The sequence below is a fragment of the Bombyx mori genome, chromosome 5 (genome assembly GCF_030269925.1).
Source record: "Bombyx mori chromosome 5, ASM3026992v2".
Taxonomy (NCBI): domain Eukaryota; kingdom Metazoa; phylum Arthropoda; class Insecta; order Lepidoptera; family Bombycidae; genus Bombyx; species Bombyx mori.
In genome coordinates this window covers 4,941,668-4,965,017 of record NC_085111.1, presented here as the reverse complement: position 1 = coordinate 4,965,017, position 23,350 = coordinate 4,941,668, and the positions used below count along the sequence as shown (strand labels likewise).

Genomic DNA, 23,350 nt, shown 5'->3' with positions numbered 1-23,350 from the left:
TGAGTTGTTAAGCCTACTTCGGAGGCGCTGAGTTGTTAGCAAGTCTAATCCCTCTTGGCTGAGTCCTTGCTCGTCCTCCGTCCCGATGAAGCAGGAACACTCATAAAGGACATCATATGCTTTATAAAAGGGTTGCTAACCGTTAGAAAACATGTCAGAGAAAATATAAATACTGTAAATGTGCCCTTACTAATAAAGTTTTTTTTACAATACATAATGTCACATGAATTAAAATGACGAAGGTGTGTTGACACTTGCAGAAGCTCATAAAAGTCAAGTCCAGTTCATAAAAGTTCAAAAAAAAGGTGTGTGTCGCATTTACGTTGTAGATGTCTATGGGCTCCAGTAACCACTTAACACCAGGTGGACTGTGAGCTCGTCCACACATCTAAGCAATTTAAAAAAAAAGTCGCTAGAGAGCATTCCTCCCATGACATCTACAGGCCGCGGTAACCACTTAACGTCACGTGGGCCCCCTAAATCATTCAACGAAATATGAAATAATTCACTGTCCCCAAACGGCTGTTTTGCATCTTGCACAAATACCTTATACAAACCACAAGGATATGCCAGGAATAAAATAGGATAGGTACAATAAAGAAGTCTATTTTTATTCATGCTTATTACATAAGCAAGCAATGTTTGATATAATTGTTAAGTACCTGAAATAAACGAGGACACGATTGCGGTTTGTGGTTTCTTCTCGCTAAACAATTTCGCTTTTCTTATATAGGTACGTGACCAATAGTTTTTATCGTTAGAATTGATAGGTAACATTGCACGCGTCGGGTATTATAGATAAATCCGACTAAAAATTGTCATTCGTAAAAATGTTCTGTAAAAAAAGGGACTTTGGTTCCCTCTGTATTTTGTACCGTATGTTCTATGGGGAGTGCTCTGAGCAATTGTTCGAGATGATACCGGCATCTCGTTTTTACCATCGCACCGCCCGCCACCGGAGTAGAGTTCATCCATACTACCTGGAGCCACTGCGGTCATCCACAGTGCGTTTCCAGAGGTCTTTTTTGCCACGTACCATCCGGCTATGGAATGAGCTCCCCTCCACGGTGTTTCCCGAGCGCTATGACATGTCCTTGTTCAAACGAGGCTTGTGGAGAGTATTAAACGGTAGGCAGCGGCTTGGCTCTGCCCCTGGCATTGCTGAAGTCCATGGGCGACGGTAACCACTCACCATCAGGTGGGCCGTGTGCTCGTCTGCCTACAAGGGCAATAAAAAAATATGTATTCGTAACCAAATCATCGAAAATCGACGTTTGTTTTATATTGTGTATATTAAAAGTGAATAATAATTAGACTACGCTTACATTATTAACATTTCTTTTTTGTATATTCCTATACCCGATTTCCATTTGCGTAAACTGTATATATCCGAATTAATAAATGTCTACTACTAATATATAGGTATAAATCAACAGTGGTTTTTACGGATGTTCCGTTATAACTACTGAACCGTGCATCCGATTGACTTGAAACTTTGTTTCCATGTAGAAAATACATGTACTTAATGGATAGGCTAATATTTATATGAGTGTTGGACTCCCTACACCAGATGCGGGGGCGTTAATGATGAGAACCGGGGGGTGATGAATAATGTTAATTTTAAATGCCCAGCAAAGCGGACGGGTACAGCTAGTTATATTATAATATTATACTTCTAATTAAAAATGGTGGTAATGTTATTAAAACTAAAACATTTATTTTTGAACTGTTCATAAAAGATATTTCGAAATGCTAGTATAAAAAGCGAAAACAATTGTTACGCGGAAAATCTGTTTTTAATTTGTGTTCATTTATCACAGGGGCATGAGAAAGCGTTTATGGAGCTTGTTCCATAAACGTTTCTGTGGGCATTAAACTATTTTATTAAGCTTTTGGATCAATAAAAAGTTCTTTTCATCAATTTAATCAACTATTATATGTATGTATGTGTGTATATATGTATGTATGTATGTATGTGTATGTATATGTATATGTATATGTGATTTTGTATATATGTAGATATACTTTTTTTGTATGTATTCGTTACCTAATATAAATTTCATTGCACCTACCACTATTTACTCTGCACTACCTTTGGTTGACTGGTAGAGAATGCCTTAGGCATTAAGTCCGCCAATGTAAATTTTACATGAAGTGTAATAAATAAATAAATAAATAAATAAATAGGAGTAGAGTTATAACCAAATTAAGGGAGAGAGATTATAGAGTAAGACAAAAATACATTTAGCTGTACACATATACATTATTATTCATTTCATTGGTTTCTTTTCATATATTTTAAATTAGGACTCCTCGTTTTTGCCCTTGTAGGCAGACGAGCGTACGACCCACCTGATGGTGAAGGGTTACCGTCGCCCATTGACTTCAGCAATGCCAGAGGCATAGCCCAGCCGCTGTCTACCGTTAACGTTCATTGTACTTTGTATTTTGTGTTTTGCATTTGATTTTATATTGGTTTACTATAAACCTACTCTACATCTATTCTACTCTAACACATCAGACTAAATCAACGTTAATATATAAATTTCAATGGCTTGGTATACTAACCTACTTACCTTAGGGCACCGCATAGCTTCCACAAAGACGTGCCTTCGGTTTAGCTAACTTGCGAGTCGCATATCAATGAGCTACTCTAGGGCCGTTCAGCCTACATCTTAGGGCATTGAACCAAACTAGACGATAAACTTTAGCGTATTTCCTCTGATATTATTTATGTATATTGGAACGAAGTTCCTTACGGCAGGCTTGGAGGGGATAGAGATTTTGCTGCGCGACCGAACTGAAAAAAATGTGATAGTAAAACCGTAAGAAAAAATCCGTGGAAAAAAGTGCGTGGAATAAAACCGTAATTAATTTAGTAAGTAGTAAGTAATTATTTCTATTTCTATGTAATTTTATGTTGTCAACCAAAAATAAAGAGATATATTTTGTTATTTTAATTGATAATTTGAATTACTATTTTTTTTATTTTACGTAGTTTATTATTTCCTAAAATACTGAATTTCCTAAATACTTTCCCGTACTTAAATAAAAACTAATCAGCAAAATTTAAGAGAAAAACCAAGAAAACCTACATAAAATTGAGCACCATTTCTTTTTTTGCAAATTGTGTCGATTCTACATTAGCCGAAGGAACTTCGTTCCTACCTGGTGTCCCACGACACTACATTTTATATTTATACGTGATTAATTATGGCTATGTATGAAGCTAGTCTATTACACAGATCTAATACAAATGTATGTTTTTGTTGGTAGCTTCAGTAAAATATAAAATCAATGATAGAACTGTTGTGTCTAAATATTATTATCGAGAGGCAAAAGGCTATGTGGCTTAAGCGACATTTTTGCAAATAAAAAGTAAAGTTAAAGTTTGGAAAAAATATCATAACAAAAAAAAACTTCTTCAGCTATTTGAATCGTGTAAACTTAGTTGAAATTCAATTAAAAACATCGGCCTGTTGATAATAATACTAAATAATTTCAGATGCAATTACAAAGATAAATGTCGCGTATTAAGCGAAATGTCACTTAAACTAAATAGCCTTTAACCCTCGATATTAATATGTTAATGATATATCAAAAACTCGACTACGTATCGCATTGGTTATCGAGAAATATTTAATTTGAAATATAAACTATATAATAATATATTGTATTGCTAAATTGAGAATTTGAACTCTTGTCTCAAGGTGGGTAGCGGGTCTTTGTGTTCCGGTAACCACTTAACACAAGATGGCCCGTGAGCTCATCCACCCAAGGAAGCTATAAAGAAAAACGATTTATTAAAACAGTTCTATGACATGTTGTCTTTAATACGAAGTTTAAGCAGACTTCTTATCTTCTTATGTCCATGGGTGCGGGTGACCCATTACGATTAGCGAGCTCATTATCAATCGAATCGCAGTACATCTAATTTACAATAGCACTATACCTTAAATCGTCCCAAATATTTTTACTTTATTGTTATATTTATTATTTTTAAATTTAATTTGATATTTTAACAATAAATTTAAGAAATTTAATATTTTAAATTCTACTCGATCTGATAACGACGGGTGTACGCGTGGATCCTGAAAACCAATGAAATGTTAATCTTTGGGTTTTTTAGTTTATTTATTATCAATATAATTTATGATTTACATAGAATTAGTTCGTTTTACTTATGAACAAAAATCAATTCATACAGTAGAACAAATGAGTCGACTATTATCAAAGCCGGCAATGTGACTTTTGGACAATTATTGGTAAATCAGAAAAACGAATTATTGACTTTGTATTCCATTGGCAGTCACAAAACTCTTCTGAACGACATCTTAGATAAATAACAGGTTAAGTATTAACCTTTATTTAATGCAGGTTTTGAACCGTATTCTTTAAAGGAGACGATTATATTCAAATCAATCTGTATTGATATATCAATAACATTTTTTTGTCCAAATGCACAGATTGCCACCTTTGATAATAGACGACTCAAATCTTCCAATGAGCTTGAAGGAGGCCCAGTTACCAAAATACTGGGTGCGTTGGACAGCGAGACTCACTCTCTGTGCGAAGTACCAGCCAGCCTTAGCATCACGTGTAGCTTTGCTTCTTTCAAGCGTTTGGAGATTTCTGATAAAAATGATGTTTGGATATATTAATATGTTTCAAAATTGATACATTTCTATCGCTCTTCTAATATAAGACTCGTCACCAAAAGAAGCCATTGTTATTGGTAATTTAGTTCCTATTTAGAATACAGATGGAATCGCAAAGATGAGTTTTTGTGATGACTGCTTTAATTGTTATGGTAATAAACTAAGCAGGTAATATCATTGTATACGTAAAACTTTAAAAAGTAATCAGTAACAATAGTGGGAACGTTTTTTGTTTGAAGAACTCGTCTGAAAATGAATGCATAATATGTTGTTTGGTATTAGTAATATTAAAGGATGAGATGTAGGTAGGCCCATGGGTTTACTCGCGTTTTACGGATCCGTTTACACGCGAACACAAACAAACAATTAGTTACATATTTTACAATAAGACAATTAAATAAAAAGGAAACATAATAATTTATTAACACGAAGCAATGTAAAGAAATAACGCTCACATAGTTGATATTAGCGGCAAATGTATGACACAACCGAATTCCACTTAAATTCGAAGAGAGGGAGCGTCGCTATGCACTGTTTTGTGGCACCGGCGTCGGCACCAAGAGTCTTGTTTGTACTCACGAGCATAGAATCTGTCTTAATAAACGTGCTGTAACATAATGGGTAAGGGAATTTTAATTGACCATAGGACTTAGTGTGAACGCGGTCATTCGATCATTTGCAAAGTGGAACATCTGCTGTACCTCGGAGACTTTGACTTCATGTTTCAAGGTGGGTGGCGGCATGTATGTATTATAAATTTCGAAAATCATATTCACAAACCACTGACTTAATTACAGCTCTAGCGATCTTAACGCTTTAGTGAAGCGGTTATTCATGTCATATAAAACAAAACTTGATTGCCACTAGTAAATATAAATTTAAGTTCTAAGTTTCGTTCTAGTGTTCATGTATCATTTAATAGTTTATTGCGCACGGTTTGTGCCATTTTACACTTTTAGTCGCGGTGATCGTAAACACCAAATTACCATGCTCCAATAGAAACGTTTGCTGTTTGATATAATAACCTTAAAAATATTTTTTTTCCCCTACATTAGATACATTTCAAAGTCTTAATAGAAAACAAAATATAAATTTTAGAAGCAGATAGATAGATATATTTAGTTCAGTAGTTTCACGACTACGGAACAATATCTATTCACTTCAAATTCAAATTCAAATTCAAAATCATTTATTTCAACTTGGATGTCATCAAAAACACACTTGTTGAATGTCAAAATGTAAAAGAAAACGTTAACTCTACCACCGGTTCCCAAACTCAGCGGGGTTTTTTTTTTTTTGGATTTTATCAAATATTTTCTTTTTTTTTTTAAACAAGAAAACATATTTACTGTATGCGAAAAAACAAGTCAAAAAAATACAATTCAAATAAATAATAATAATGAAAAATGAAAAGGCCAGGAGCGAACGCCTCATCCCCACGTAGTGCCATCTAGTAAAAAATCCTTAACTTTATAATATGCCTTGTTTGCCACTCTGTACACAAATTGATATTTGTGGTTTTTTTTTCTCCACAAAATGTATTCGTAAACCGAATATTCGCTTGTTTTAAAACATATTTTTGTCACATTTCGACCATAGTTCGATAGTACTAATAGGCGAGTAATTTCAACTTTTAGGAAATATGCATTAGTCGCAAACTGTTTTGCCAGTTTTGTGTAATGTCTGTGTATTATCTTAATGGTGGGTAGCATCGTTATTATTATTTGACAAGTAGCCCTTGCACCAGACCAAATTGGTAGACTTATAAATTTGTTACTGTCGCGATTTTTTTTTCATAATTGTAAATAAAAAGTCGATCAGCGGCCCTAATTAATTTTGTCAACAATAACGGAGACATTTTGAAATGTAATATCAATGAATTGCTGAGGCCTTCAGACTTCAACAATTGTGACATAATTAATACATTCATTTATGTTACTGCAAAATTGTATATAAATAAAAATAAAACTGTTAATTAGACTTTTTCTCTATTCATTAGATGAATCATTATTATCCATGTAAGATGAAGATTTTTTGTGGCCTGGTGATTCACGTTTTTTTTTTCGAAATTTTCTTATTCATTTTTAAAACACCTTTATGACCTTGCATGTCAATATCCATATACTTATCAAACGTAATTTTGTTCAAATTTAAAACATCAGATTTACTTGAACATATATAATAATATGCGCACTCATCAAGCACCGATGGCAATACAATCATTTCATTACTGTGGCCTTGACATAGATTAAATTTTTTTCGTCGGCTTAATTATTTTTTGAAACTATATTATTTATTATTTTGCCGCGGAACAAACTTCCATTTCGGATTGATTTAAATATAGGAGAATCGTTAGTTGCCAGTTGTTCTGAGATTCCTGCCCCCATATTAATTAGTAACAGACATAACGTAATCCACTTATCAAGGAGTTGTTAGTAGTTTTTACTGGTGGTAGGACCTGGTGGTAGGACCTCTTGTGAGTCCGCACGGGTAGATACCACCGCCCTGCCTATTTCTGCCGTGATGCAATAATGCGTTTCGGTTTGAAGGGTGGGGCAGCCGCCGTAACTATACTGAGACCTTAAAACTTATAGTAGGCAGCGGCTTAGCTCTGCCCCTGGCATTGCTGAAATCTATGGGCGACGGTAACCACTTAACACCGGGTGGGCTGTGAACTCGTCCACCCATCTAAGCAATAAACAAAATCTAGTTATTTTAAAGAAAGAAATCAAAGAAACATTTCAACAAACTTATTTTATAATACCAACACAATTTTGTTTTGAATCTATTAAGTATAATAACAATTGTGAAATCTGACATAGCAAAGAGCAACACGGTTATCAAAAGCAATAAGATATGTGTATGTTCTTCCGGTATTAAATGCACTAACCACAGAATTATAGTTCCCTGGATATGCTTTAAAATAAATGTAAACTTACAATACAATATCATTATAATATTTCTCGCTTAAAAAAAGAAGAGGTAGCACTGTATAGTGAAGAGTATACTATACTTACTGAAAATTTTATTTTTGTATTTTGCGGCAACATAAAATCGATCTAATTCATGCTATCATTTGATGCTGGTTTTGTTTTAATTACAAAAAAATATCGCACACTTTGGTTCCGTGGGTGTCATATTTAAAATTTAAGGTCACGTAGGAAGTCACTGACACATCAAGGAGGCAACAAACGACGTCATACATCAAAATTCATTAACGTTGTGTAGGGTGCCGAGCTTACCAATGAAGTGTACATTACTTTATGAGGTACATACAGTGCGGTTTTAAAAACAATAGACGACTGGGGTACAAAAGTAAAGGCATCATCAAACACAAACTTATCCGCAGATCAATCAGCAAAAGCATTGCAAGTAAGAGGATGTAATCGTTTTTTACAGTAAAGTGCGCTAAGTGCATTTCTTTTTGTTTTTTTTTTGACAGCCACGAGATCAGTGCTCTTTCCACAAGACTTGCCTTGCAGCGAACCATGCAATGACAGCTGTACTTGCCGGATAACAGTTATGTACATACCATATTGTTGGTTTCAATACTCCTTCATCAGTCGCGTTTCCGAGTCGTGGCATTTCACTAACTAAAATGTTTGGTCTGACTGAATTAACAAAAATTAAAAAATTAAGTAGATTTTCATCTGAATCAAGTGAATAAAATGTGCTACTTTAAATTATATTGGATTTAAAAAATACTTCTACTATTGCTTGATAAATAATCAAAGTTTTAAAAAAATATTCAGATATTCGTAAGTAAGTCCCATGTAGTTCCCATAGAAGTGTTGAAATCATTACGAAAAAATGTTTCAAAGAAGATATACGAGTATGTGTATACGAACAGTAGTGACATACGTGAGTTTTAGATAGTTAGATGATTCAATAGAAGCTGGCGAGATAAACACCAGCAAAAAAGAACGTGTCTATGGACTATAGTCACACAGATGAAGTTTACCATCAATATGAAGGCAAGAAGAGGCAGTAATTGAAACATTTCGTCCTAACCAAACCTAACCGAAGACGGAAAAATAAGCTTGCCCCAAAATTTGCGTCAGACACTTATGGTCCCTAGCAGATCGTTATCAATAATTTGACTATTTTGACGCTTCGCAACGATCAAGAAGCAGCTATTATTAATGGTAAATTAACTCGTGCAGAAGGCGAAGATATCGAAAACATCTATTGACGAAGTGATGGTACAAATGGCTACTTAATAGATTTTTATTTACTTCGTTGTCTGCACTTGGATTTTCATCTCATAATATCATTTATTATTGTGCCTAAAATACTTTTGAAAAACGAAGCTCACCCCAATTTGTGTAACAACACCTACCTAATAGTGCTTGCTCTGCAAAGAAACGTGATAAAGGTTCAATTACTGATGAGATGCGATACCGACGAGCATTTTTCCATGCCCCAAATTTTTCCTCTACCCAACAACTTCCTATTCAAGTTTAAACGCATTCAATATTCCTAACAGTGTTTGTTTCGTAACGACAATAAATAAAGCACAAGGCTAACATTGGACATCGCGGCCGTAGACCTTTTCACCAACTGCTTCTCGCACGGCCAATTGTAAGTAGCTCTTTCATGCATTAGTTAAGCCAACAATCTGTTTGTGAAGGCGCCAGTTAAAGTTCCCAATAAAATGATTTACAAGGAGGCTCTCTGTATAATTCAATAAAATTATCATCATCATCATCATCATAGTCGGTTACTCTTGGCATAGCAGTCGTGGTCATGTGGAATCCTGGTTTATTAAAACCTTGACAGCTGTAAATAATCAAATCATACTCATATTTCTCTTTAGTATCCCACTATTTTTCCTCTTTTTACATTTGCTATTATTTTACGAGTATTTTGAATTAAGACATAATTTTAATTCTCATCGAAGCTACGCCGACACTTTAATTAACAAATTAATATGAAGGTATAGGGGTTTTAGTTATTGTTGTACCAAATTACGTATGAACTATAAATTAACAACACGAACTTTGATTGGACGGACGGATTTGAACGGACTGTTTAGATGTGATTATAATTATTCGTATTATTTGTTATAATGGCATTTTATGGTCGCTGTATCCAAAAATGGAATAATGAATGTACTACCTTAAGTTAAACGGGAAACAATACTCACTTGCCAAGCTGCGCAATACATACATACATACATGTTTTTCGTTTTGATAATTGAATATTTCGTTAACCCGCAAACAAAAAAAGCCGTACTTATGTTGTTCGTATTCCAAACGTCGTAAATCGCAAAATGAAAATAATAAAACCAGATTAAAACATAAACGGAGATTTAATCATGGGGACTCGCGCAAGTCTTAAGTAAGCATTTAGTTTATGTTGCTTCGTTAATATGTTTTGATATTTTCAAATTATCGAGAACTGCATTATTAAATTAAGACATAAATGAAATTAACTATATTCAGATACCGTGATTTTTAAATTGAAATATCAAAGTCCTTTAATCTAAAAATTGCTACATTGTCATCTTTTTTCAAATAAATAAGTACATATTTATTATAAAAGGAAATAAATGCTCATATTACCTTCAATTTCAAATTGATCTATCTATACTAATATTATAAAGAGGAAAGATTTGTTTGTTTGTTTGTATTGAATAGGCTCCGAAACTACTGAACCGATTTGAAAAATTCTTTCACTGTTTGTAAGCTACACTATTCCCGAGTGACATAGGTTGTAATATTTTTTGAAAAAAAATTGGTATCCTTACTAAAACTCAAATAATGTAACCCAAGGTGTAAAAAAATTACCTAAAATATTCTTTACATCGCGTGCCCTGCGAAAACTATTAATGATAGAATAAAAAAATGTACTACGACTTTGTAGAACAAGTTATTATTTATAAAAAGTGTCGGGACAGCATATGTCTAACTATTGTAGTTATGCCGCAATAAGTGTTCTTTTATTTAAAAAAATAAAACAACCTCAAATATCGTTGAAATTTTTGTTAAAGACCCGAGCGGAGCCGGAGCTGGCCGCTAGTGTTAAATAAAGACCAAATAAAACCATATCTTTATGGTTTATATTCAATTGAACAAGCCGTGATTACAAAATTATTTTGAACAACGTTCATTGTCCCACGCTAATAGCATTTAATACTTTGTTCTCAACTCCCTTTGTTCTGTTTTCGTACGACTAAAATTTATTTATACTGTGTTCGTTTACACCAAATTATCCGTATCGGACCAAAACTGTTCTTGGACCGTCCATTATCTTGACCTTTACAAAAGCAAGTGATTGACCTTAATTTCAGGATTAAATTACCGATTTCTAAATTAATTGTGTTAACATTTTTCTACATCTAGTCTTCAGATTGCTTCGTTTTTATTGGCGTATATTATATATCATGGTCCCGCTCAATTCTGCCTTCAATATTATCAAACGATATAATGGTAAATGGTATACCTAATGGATCTTTTTTCCACGTACCGTCCGGCTTTGGAATGAACTCCCCTCCACGGTGCGCTTCGGAGCGCTATGCATGTCCTTCTTCAAACGAAGCTTGCGGAGAGTACTTAATGGTAGGCCGCGGCTTGGCTCTGCTCCTGGCATTGCTGACGTCCATGAGCGACGGTGACCACTTACCATCAGGTGGGCCGTATGCTCGTCTGCATACAAAGGCAATAAAAATGTAAAAAAATGTATAAAATCACATCTTGATTTTTATTATTCCCTGAAACAATCTTTCGGAATAATTTTATAATTTGTTTACATGAAAATTAAGTGTTTACTACTCGTGTCTTCGCATTTTGAGAACTACCTACATAGATATGGTTTATCGTTATAATAAAACATTATTTATATGAAAAATCTCACATTTTATAACATGAAATCGATGGTTTGTATCAACGTAATACATAATAATGTTATCAGCCTTTAACGTTCTTAGACCTCATGTATTTTCGAAGCTAATAAATTGAGAACGGCCCGCATCGTACGATATTTCTCAAGTTGAGTTTCTACATAAACAATTTAACCTAAATTATATCTCTTTTCTGAATTAACCCAAATAGATGAAGCTAGCTTTCTAAATTGTAATAATAAAATCGAAGTTCACCCTAAGCGTCTGTAGTTTTTTTTTTTTTTTTTCAATAACATAAATATAAATCCATTGATTGTAACCCAGGTTTGGTGGTTAGTACTTCTGACTACTGTACCATCGGCTACTGAATCGATTCCCGGTCGGAATCAATACATTTTTGAAGATATTTAATATTTTGGTTCTATGTTATCCGTGAATTATCTACCTAAATATTTCCGTTTCAATCCTAATTTGGAGCCGTTAATTGTGTTACATTTATCATATTTTATTAAAAACAAAAATGAGATTCACTATAGTTCGCTTCAAGTCTAATCTATTATAGGACGTCTGCCGTTTATAGACTGTATTGAAACATGTGTGGAGACGATTTGGAATGAAGTATAAACGAGTGAACTTGTCTCGTTAGCGCAGCTGCCAATTGGCTCCCGTCGAGAGCTTAGTTAGAACATTTCAGTCGTTCATTTAAATTTCTTTTTATTCCATTTCCTTCAATTGTCATGACAAGATTATATTTCGTATTCAAATTTTCAAATAGGTTATCTTACGTTGTAAATGGATTTTAGCAGTTCATTCAGATAGGTGTAATTTACTCCTTTTAAAGATTAATCTCGAATTTTTCATTGACGTTGTCCATGACCACGAAAATCTTAAACAACATAATGACAATAATAAACGTGAGATTATAAAGTTGATGACTTCTTTTCTGCTAAAAGCGGATACACAGGATTATTTCACCGCAGAAAGTGGTATAACTTAAAACTTGTTTTTGTCTATAGAAGCGGAGTGTGATGGGTGCGGCAGCGAAGGTGACGAAGCTCGCAATGTGGGAGAGCTTTTACTGCCACAATACGCGCTGGCCACCGGAGGACTGGCCAAAGACCACCGTCCCCTCATCACCTTCCCGGACAACAATAACTTTCATCTCATCACTGCCTCCGAGTACCGAAGACTGTTGCTCTACCTCACCTCTGTGCCTTCGTGAGTATTACAATAAGGAATGAGTGTACATATATGTATTCACAATAACTTTTAACCCTCTGACTGCCATGTAGGTAACCGCTAACCTACGTGAGGCAACTAATTATGTCGATTTTTGTTACTGATCGGAACATCTAGTAGAATCTAGGAAAGACGAATCCGAAGATACTGAAAATGAATTTATTTCTAATAAATCAAAAGATTAAACATATTTAAAAGGAAAGAAGGCAAAGCTTGGCATTCCAGGCGCTTATTAACAGTAATCGACGTAATCACTTCAGTGCGCTACGTAGGGCAAAGATGACCTACAAGGCAATCAAAGGGTTAACACTAACCCATGCATCAGCCGCTGAGTTTCTCGCCGGATCTTCTCAGTGAGTCGTGATTCCGATGCGGTAGTAGATTCATTCGCGACGCTCGGGCAGCTGTAAGCAAATCCCACCCCTCCTTGCTGAGGCTCTGCACGCCCACCTGCCCTGGTGAAACTGAAAAGGCCTCCGGGCCACCAGTAATTTTTCAATCATAAAAAAGGGTTAACAACTAACCATCTCCGTTTCAAAGCAAATTTGAATTTTAATTGTTGTAATTAAACAATAATGATAACAAATTTTTATATCACAATCGTATTTTAATGTTATCGTATGGCTCCGATACTTCTCATCCGGTGGGCCGTGAGCTCCTTTACTCTTTTGCGACAGTGAGTTAATAAGTAAGACGCATTGTTTGCATTTTTAGAACATAAATAGTTATTAATTTTTTCATTACACAATTTACATTTACTAGTAACCTCGTCCGATTTACGCCGTGCCGTATAATTATCACTTTTTATAACTAATATTACGTTTAATTGTTATCGTTCGCAAAATATATCTCGAAGTTATTAAAGCAGTCTACTGACTATTCCAATTCAAGTACAGATTCCTTGAAAACACGACAACGATTGTTCAAAAATTGTCATTTCATTTCCAGGATACTAGAAGCAGATATGGGCTTCCACATTATAGTGGACAGAAGAAAGGACAGATGGAATTCTGTAAAAACAGTATTACTTAGGATCTCAGTGAGTTGAACCTTCATTCACCTGATTTTAATAAACACAAAGTCAGTATCAGACAGATTTTGATAAATTTAATAAGGCTACTTATATTTAATTAATTAATTACAAATGAATCACAAATTTAGGTCAATATGATTTGATATTTATTGATTCGGTTAATATACCGTTATCTTAACGTTATTCAAATTTAGATTCATATATTTATGTCATCGATGTATGTAATAAATAATTCTTAAACAGGAATTCTTCCCTGGTATAATCCACGCGGTTTACGTTCTTCGCCCGTCAAGTTTCCTGCAGAAAGCGCTGTCCGAGGTCAGCAGCAAACTGTTTAAGGAGGAATTCAGGTTCAAAGTGCTAGTGTGCTCCACGGTCGATGAACTCTACGAGCACTTCGAAAGGTCTCAGCTGACTCCTGACCTTGGCGGGGAGTTACAATATTCACATTCTGAATGGATACAGCAGCGAATAGTAAGTGTCTTCAAAAATATTTCATGTTTCACAAAGTTATGGGGACTGGATGAATTAATTAATGATCGGTAGTTTAAAATTAAAAATCGTCTTTGCAATACTCTTCAATAAGTTAAAGAAGAGGTACTTGAATGAGAGTTTCTTTTCTGTGAAAAAAAAAACTGACATTAATCTAATATTATTAATAATCCATAGAATAAATTAACAAAATACACACTATGGGGAAACTTTCCGGTAATACAAACCATTTTTGTTACTTTTCGCCATTTGTTGACGATAATGTGAATTAAGCAAATGCTGAATCGCGCTATCGAAAATGTTTTATTAGAGTTTAAGTTTTCAAACATACAAGTCCAATCCGGTAGTATATTCATCATTCAATGATGTCAATCCTTGCGCACTGAATTATGTGTAGAAAAATGGGATATTTCTTAATGTCGATCGCATTAACGAAATTCTGAGAATGATGAATTATGCTACTGTATCTTATGAACAATTATAATTAAAATATTTAATATCCGATCAGATCAACAAAGTCTAAAATTTAAAATAATTTCTTTTAAATTGGGTGTATTAGGCATTAAATTTAAAACACGAGTATTTATTGAATATTAAAATTCAAAATAAATTCTACCTCCGTCTCAAAATAACCGACAAAACAAATTCAGCGGATTGTTTTTATAGCCCTTGTGCCTACAAGACGAGCATACGACCCACCGGATGGTTTTATATTTATATTTTTTATTTCTTAGATAGGTGGACGAGCTCACAGCCCATCTGGTGTTAAGTGGTTACTGGAGCCCATACACATCTACAACGTAAATGCGCCACCCACCTTGAGATAGTAGTTCTTAGGTCTCAAGTATAGTTACAACAGCTGCCTCACCCTTTAAACCGAAACGCATTACTGCTTCACGGCAGAAATGGTGAGTGGTTACCGTCCCCCAAGGACTTCAGCAATGCCAGGGGCAGAGCCAAGCCGCTGTCTACCGAGAGCTGCTGCCTGCTTTTCGTTATACACTTATACCTGTTTAGTTAGCTTATGCTAGGAGACATTCACTTGGAGCACAGCATCGTCCAATTCGTCTACCGTATCATTTTTGTATTTCACCATCCATTGACGTGGGCAGAGAAACTTCCGATTCAGTTCGTGTTAAACTGTTATAGACCCCATACATATCACATAATGTGCTCCGCATGTTAGTGCCCGCGTTGAGCCATGTTTTTTTATTTTTTTATTGCCTTTGTAGGCAGACGGGCATACGGCCCACCTGATGGTGAGTGGTTACCGTCGCCCATGGACTTCAGCAATGCCGGGGGCAGAGCCAAGCCGCTGCCTACCGCAGTTGTCAAATTTCAATTGCATTAGGATAACGTTTACTCTTCCTTTAGATTCGACATGGAAGTTTTTAGCCATTGTAGGCAGACAAGCATACGGCTCACCTGATAATGGGTGTTCACCGTTGCAAGTGGACGTCAGGCAATGTCAGGGGCACAAGCGCTGTCTCCTGCTTACCAATCTCCGCTAAAACCTCGTTTGAAGAAGAACATGTCATAGCTTAAAGCAATACTTGCTTTGCGCTCCAAATAGTCTTAACGTCCGTGGGCACTAGTGACCAACCACGTCATATTGCGTACAAACACATTCGTACTACGTGTCTTGAACCTTCGAGCGTAAATCAATATTTATAACTCCTACAATGATATATTTGATTACCTACGTCTCGTTATACAGGCTTTAGAGAAATTTTCAACGCTTATGAAAGAGACATCGACGAAGCTGGACGATTTCATGCACGAGATAGTCGACTGCGATATGGGAAACGATCCCACACAAACCAAAGAATTATTAGACTGTCAGGGAACTAGGTAATTAATACGATATATACTTTTAATTTGACCAATCACATATTTTCCTTCATAATCTCTGTCGAAGTTACTCGGTTTTAATATTATTTTACAGCAGATTTAAAATGAAAGCCATGATATTACACGATTTTAAAAGTTAATGCTGTAATATTTTTTCCAAACAAAACACAAAACTAGAATGTATATATATAATGTATAATAGCCCACAAGTACCTCTTGAAATTATTTTGAAAAGATTATGTTCATAATTCGAATTATTATTAAGTATTATTCATAATTTCAGGTATAAAGCTTTAAAATCTGAATTATCAATAGCAACAACACAAGGAGAAGATTTATTAACACAAGTGCGGAAGCCGAATCTTACGTACAACATTATAAGTCATGTAGCTGCCGTCGAAAGGTAAAATTATGACTTATTTCAATTGTGTCCTTTGTCAAATAAAGTTAAAGTGTAGTATATAACTTTAAAATATGATTATACTTTGACATGCTTCTATCATATAGTCGCATCGACTATATTATGATTGTTTGCATATAGTATATGTATATATATAGTATATATGCAAACAATCATATAGTCGATCGTTTTTCTAGTGAATTACAGCTAATATAATTATAAGGTTTCTTTCATTTCAGGTTACTAGTACAACTGGAAGAGACAGAGAAGCAGTTTGATAATTTCTGGCAGAAGCATTCCACAAAACTCAATCACTGGTTGAAGTTTAGAACGTTTTTATTGAATTTCAAACAGATGCAGGTAAACTTATTCGTGAATCGTGCTACACTTAATTTACAAATAATAATAAACGCTTTTTAAAATACACTGGAGTTTTACGTAATCAAAACAAACATTTACACACAAAGAGATTAAATCGTAAAGTTTATTAACGTGTTATTTATTATCGCGAACATAACACAATTGCTAAGACATTATAGGCCTGAACTGAAAGTCGTTGGTTGGTTTTTTTCTGTGACGAAAGTCGAACATAGGGGTTTTTGGGGAGCATATTCGACGAGACTCATTCGCTTCCGTATTGGGTCTAAAAACAAATGCTTCCGACGCTGCTCTATTCCCAACAAGATCAGAAATATCCATGCACTTTTCTTGATTACTTGCCCCTTCAAATTGACCTACGTGTATGTCCTTTCGTTTGTGAGCGTCGAGCTGAAATTGTAATTTCTGAATTTTCCTAGTCTTTTCTTCTAAGCGAGCCGTTAAATCTTCCGCTTGTTTCCTCTTTTTATTATATTCCGATTGCATAGAAGTCAGTTTTCTTTTGCATGTTTCTAGTTCCGCTTTTAATTTTTGCAAATTCAAAGTGTTGATTTCTTCCATGCATTGCAGTTTTTCTCTTGTATGTTTTGCGACATTCTCTTGATATAGCGTTTCTTGTTCCACTTGATACGACCAAAACGACATCGCTCTCATTGCTATATCCATTATGATGTCTGGCTTCATACCAGCTAAAACTATAGACTTGAAAGTTTCACTGGGCTTCAGGTCCGCCTGTATAACATCAAACTTATCTCTCAATTCGGTTCCACACGCCGGGCAGGTTAGTGAGTTATCTGCATTCCTTTTGAATTCTTTCTTTCCGTGCTCAACGCAAAAAGCATGTGAACACGTCGTTATCCATGCTTGATTCGGCAACGTTTTTCTGCATTTACGGAAATTACAAATCATATCCATTTTTCCTACACAAACGAATGACAGATCAACAATATTTTGAGGTTATGTTTTGTCATTGACACAGAGCTGAATATCTAAGTCTGAGGTTATATTTAACATTATATGTAGTCTCTGTGGCGTATATTCTGCATAAATACTTTTTAAATCTATGACATAATTATTATATCATATATCTTTGACATTAACGTCTGAAATTAATGAAACTTCTATGCACAGTCTTAATCTAATTAATGAATAAAAATAAATTGTAAAAGATAAACATAGAAAAAATTATTTAGCTGAAAAAAAAAATGTTTTGCACAGGCAACTTTAGATCATCATCTAAAAGCAGCGTGTGACATGACCGAAGTGGGAGAAACAGCCAGTAGAGTGGAAAGTCTCATTCAGGAAGCGCACAACTTTGAGAAATTATGCAACTGTGATCTTGATACTGCATCTTCAGTGATCGATGATGGTAAACTATTATAGTAAAGTGTAAAATTTAATTTTATTGTTACAAAGAGCACGATCAACATAGAAAGTAGACCCACCTACTCAAGTATTTAAATCGTCGTTTATTCATTTGCTTACTTTTATTATTTTTAGGCAAAGGAATCCCAATTCGTAAAACCTTTAATTTTAGAAAATCATAAATATAAATAGTTATTTTAACCACAGGAAATAGTCCCGCAAATTTAACGTGTTACTTTTTATTTAAATATTATTTAAACTTCGTTTCTTTTGTTTTAGGTGATAAACTAATGCAAGATCCGCTAAGTTCCGTCGATCATATAGAATCAAAATGCGAAGAACTAAGACGTACAAGCGCCCTGCTTATCGACAAGATACAAAAACGAAATTTACTACTCACGAAAGCTAGAGAACTAATGGATAGGATAGATAAGGTACGATCCAAAAAATATCTCATACCAAAAGGGATTTTGTTATTGCAAATTGATTAAAATAATAAATACAAATTCAAAGTTAAACTCAAAATAAATAAATAAATTCAAAAGGAAGAATAAATTAAATGACTATTATGCGAAGTGAATCACCTATAATAACACTAGTTCAAGAATTTTTTTTTATTGCCCGAGCAGACAGACGAGCATTCGGCCCTCCTAATGGTAAGTGGTTACCGTCGCTCATGAACGTCAGCAATGCCAGGGGCAGAGCCAAGCCGCTGCCTACCTCTATAATATAAGAATCTTGTCTAATGCATTGTTTGTACATAAAGTTTAAAAGGTAATTTATAAAAAATAAATTTATTGTTCAATTACGGTTTCACCTTGATCTACGAATGTTCGATGATATATACGTATTATTTGGAAGAAACAGTTTTTTTTTATTGCTTAGGTGAGTGGACGAGCTCACAGCGCACCTGGTGTTAAGCGGTTACTGTAGCCCATAGACATCTACAACGTAAATGCGCCACACATTTTAATTTAACAAATCTTGTTGAATAAAATAAAAGTAAAAAATAAATATAGATATTTATTCTGCAGTGAAATATAACAGATTTTTTGTGTATCCAGGCGAACGAATGGTGTGCAACTGGAGTAGAGCTGTTAGCCGGAGAAGGAGGTCTGCTGGCTGTAGACAAGCTGCTGGAAGACGCTCAGTCCTTTGGGCTGACAGCACCTGAACAGTTCCGAGACATGCTTATGCAGTCCGCCACCCAAGAAACAAGAGCTTTGGTCACTCAAGTATGTTCTGTAATGGATTAAATAAAATTAAATTCCGTTTACTTTATAGACAGTTTGCATGCATTATAGAAGAGTTAGCTATTAACGAATATGATCCTCGGCATTTGAAACCTAAGCCGGATTTGTTTAATGCGAAAAATTGTTTTAGAACAGATTTGCGGGTAGTTTTATCTTTTTTTTTGTTATCTCGTTCTCTCAACTGTAAGTTTTAAATTGTTAAATTAAATTTCCTATTACCAATCCATTATGTTAGCAAGAAAACATTTACTCCTTTTTTTTCTATTAATTTCAGATAAAATTGCCCGATTAGCTTGGTATTGCTTGCCTATTCTGTGACACTAGCCAGAATGATAATGTCAGCAATTTGTTCTTTTTATTTATTTATTTTTTATTACTTAGATGGATGGACGAGCTCACCGCCCACCTGATGTTAGGTGGTTACCGGAGCCCATAGACATCTACAACGTAAATGCCGCCACCCACCTTGAGACATGAAGTTGTAAGGTCTCATTTTTAACAGTACAATTACGGCTGCATTAACTTTTTTATTTTTTATTGCGTAGATGGGTGGACGAGCTCCCAGCCCACATGGTGTTAAGTGGTTACTGGAGCCCATAGACATCTATCACGTAAATGCGCCACCCACCTTGAGATGTAAGTTCTAAGGTCTCAGGTATAGTTACAACGGCTGCCCTACCCTTCAAACCGAAACGCATTACTGCTTCACAGCAGAAATAGGCAGGGTGGTGGTACCTACCCGCGTGGGCTCTCAAGAGGTCCTACCACCAGTAATTACGCAAATTATATATTTTTGCGGGTTTGATTTTTATTACACGATGTTATTCCTTCACCGTGGAAGTCAATCGTGAACATTTGTTGAGTACGTATTTCATTAGAAAAATTGGTACCCGCCTGAGATTCGAACACCGGTGCATCGCTCAACACAAATGCACCGGACGTCTTATCTTTGAGGCCCCGACGACTTCTAACTCGATTGATATTCTCACGTGTAGGTAGCACAAAGAGTTGAGGACGTATGGTTGATGGTGTCAGTGAAACGAGCTTCACTGCAACGCGCGGCCGCCAGACCGGCTCGCCCCGTACAGTCCGTGCCCCCGCAGAGCGCTGCCCTACCAACTCCGGCTAATCAACAGGTAAGTGTTACTAAATCTATGTTGACAAGCACTATTTTTCGTATGATCGGGTCTTGTATACGATCTTGTCGCAATAGAGACCCATTTCGATTTTCGACTTCGACTTTAATTCAAAAATGGACTTTGAACGACCCTTTTTAGCGGCTATGAATAATCAAATGACCAAAAGTTGCATAAAAAGGGGCACACTTATCCATCGGTCTCTTTTACTTCGCTCTTTCCTCTTTTCGGTTTGAAAACTGAATTTGAATTCGATGTTTTCCAAAATCACACATTTTTTTGTTTGGGTCTCTACAATTCTAAAGGTGCGATGTGTTCTCTTACAACTGTGTTTAGGTTTTAAAATATTTTGTAAAATTTACTTAAAACGGCACACGTGCAGTCTTTTAAACACGCTTTTTACCTTACTACTCTACCTTTGTAATGTAATTTGTAATCATTCAACGTAATTTTCATCGACATCAAGACGTCTGAGTAACTTGAAAACTTTGACGATTTCGCGGTAGGCAGCTGTTTGGCTCTACCCCTGGCATTGCTCAAGTCCATGGGCAACGGTAACCACTCACCATCAGGTGGGTCGTATGCTCGTCTGGCTGGCACTGGCACAGGTAGTAAAGACCGATGTCTTTACAATAATTTTATTTCCTTGGCCTAATATCCTGATACATAATAGGGTTTTATTGCTTGGACGTATGTACGAGTTTTCGGCCCATCTGGTTTTATGTGGTTACCGAAGTATAGACTTCGACAACGTAAATACCAACACCCACTTTGAGATATGAGTTCTACGTCTCAGTTTGTACTACAGTACCATGATTGCTCCACCCTTAAAAACCGAAACGCATTACTGCTTCACGGCAGAAATAGGCAGGGTGGTGGTACCTACTTAAATGGACTGAAAAGATGACCTAGCACCAGTAAGTAAGCCTATTAATACAATAATAAGATCGTCCGAATTGATTGAGGCCACTGAATACCTTAAGCAGTGCCTATGATATCGCCCTATAAGCCCTCTTTGAATCGTGATTAACAATCTGTATCTCCCAGGTTGAGGTTACGTAAGTGATAACTTGAATCACTTTTATTTTACAATGATTTATGTCCGTAAACCAAATTTAACACACGAAAGAGTAAAAATAATTTTTAAAATCCCGTCAAATTCTGATACGCGATGATGCGGCTTTTTTTTTGTTGCTTAAATGGAGGGACGAGCTCACAGTCCACCTGGTGTTAAGTGGTTACTGGAGCCCATAGACATCTAAAACGTAAATGCGCCACCCACCTTGAGATAAGTTCTAAGGTCTTAGTATAGTTACAACGGCTGCCCTACCCTTCAAACCGAAACGCATTACTGCTTCACGGCAGAAATAGGCGTGGTGGTGGTACCTACCCGTGCGGACTCATAAGAGGTCCTACCACCAGTGAAGCGGCTGCTTATCGAGTTAGAAAAACTCAAAAGGGTCACGTGATGTCAGCTGATTGAAACGCTAGCCGTTCCTACTGTGTTGACACATCAAACAGCTTTTTTTTTTCTTTGCAATAAAAGCGAAATTTGGTAACATTCACTGTAATAAGTTTGAAATATATTGTTTGAGTTATATAAATGAATTGTCTAGTACTATGGTTGCATTATTTGTCGTATTCATTGTTTGAAATGTGTTAGTGACTTTGTTATGTCTATTTTGTTCTGTCTCGTTTAGCTGAATGAACGGCCTAACGGTACTTTTGTTGTGTTAATTCAGGGCTGCCTCCGAACAGTTAAACAAATGATAAATTAAGTTTTGTATTACGACTTAGAATTTTTTTAGCAACGTGTTCTACATTGCTGATACTATAGCCACGTTTCGGCTTAATATACCCATTGTGGTACATCCTGTATCTGTAAATTGTATATCATCCTAATAATAATATGTAGGGCGTTGTATATGATGTGTTTTTTGTATACATATAAAGTATTTTTAAATATTTTTTCAATAAAGCAATGCCCTATCACTGCACTTTCTACCGACCATGATTGACCGGTAGAGAATGCCTTAGGCATGAATTCCGCCACTGTACTTTTGTACATAAAGTTAATTAAAATATTTGTATAAATAATAATTTTGGTGCGTTCTTGTAGCTTTGTAAGACACAAAGACCTCCTTGTATTTTTTTTTTTTTTACCCTAAAGAAGCAGAAGCTTAGAGTCATTACAAAAAAATTTGAAACGAGTCGTTGGCTCGTCATAACAGTAATTTTAATAATGAGCATAGTGTAATGACATCTCGATTTGTTCGTTTCACTTTAAGAAACGTCTACAATTACAGCGAACTCTCTTAGCATTTAGTTAAACGACGGCTTCATTAGTAAGTAATCTTTGTGATAATTCACTTTAGAAACTTAACTTTAATTACAGCAAACGGAAAGAAGTCGAGTGATGTTACTTTATGTTTAATAGTTTGGCATCGTAAGGTTCGACATCGTGTTTATTTGATTTTCAAAACAGGACGTACATTACAATACTTATTTAAATTGAAAGAAGACAAATGGTATTAATAATTTTTTTATGAACAATGTGAATACTGGTGGTAGGACCTCTTCTGAGTCCGAACGGGTAGGTACCACCACCCCGCCTATTTCTGCCGTGAAGCAGTAATGCGTTTCGGTTTGAAGGGCAGGGCAGCCGTTGAACTGTACTGAGACCTTAGAATTTATCTCAAGGTGG

At 35.4% G+C, this 23,350-nt stretch overlaps 1 protein-coding gene across 7 annotated transcripts in view; it reads left to right on the top strand.

The window, feature by feature from the left end:
• Positions 1-23,350, top strand: part of LOC101739892 (guanine nucleotide exchange factor DBS) — a 112,500-nt gene that overhangs the window by 32,013 nt on the left and 57,137 nt on the right. For all 7 annotated transcript variants that reach the window (XR_009973153.1, XM_012695652.4, XM_004932389.5 and 4 more), the window contains exons 2-11: positions 12,516-12,717; positions 13,687-13,777; positions 14,015-14,245; positions 15,981-16,114; positions 16,398-16,517; positions 16,754-16,874; positions 18,111-18,261; positions 18,537-18,691; positions 19,322-19,492; positions 20,506-20,646. Coding sequence is in view for 6 of the 7 variants with exons in the window: in XM_012695652.4 (XP_012551106.1) it covers positions 12,516-12,717; positions 13,687-13,777; positions 14,015-14,245; positions 15,981-16,114; positions 16,398-16,517; positions 16,754-16,874; positions 18,111-18,261; positions 18,537-18,691; positions 19,322-19,492; positions 20,506-20,646 (1,517 nt within the window). In the remaining variant the exon portion in view is untranslated. The remainder of the gene's footprint in view (positions 1-12,515; positions 12,718-13,686; positions 13,778-14,014; positions 14,246-15,980; positions 16,115-16,397; positions 16,518-16,753; positions 16,875-18,110; positions 18,262-18,536; positions 18,692-19,321; positions 19,493-20,505; positions 20,647-23,350) is intronic.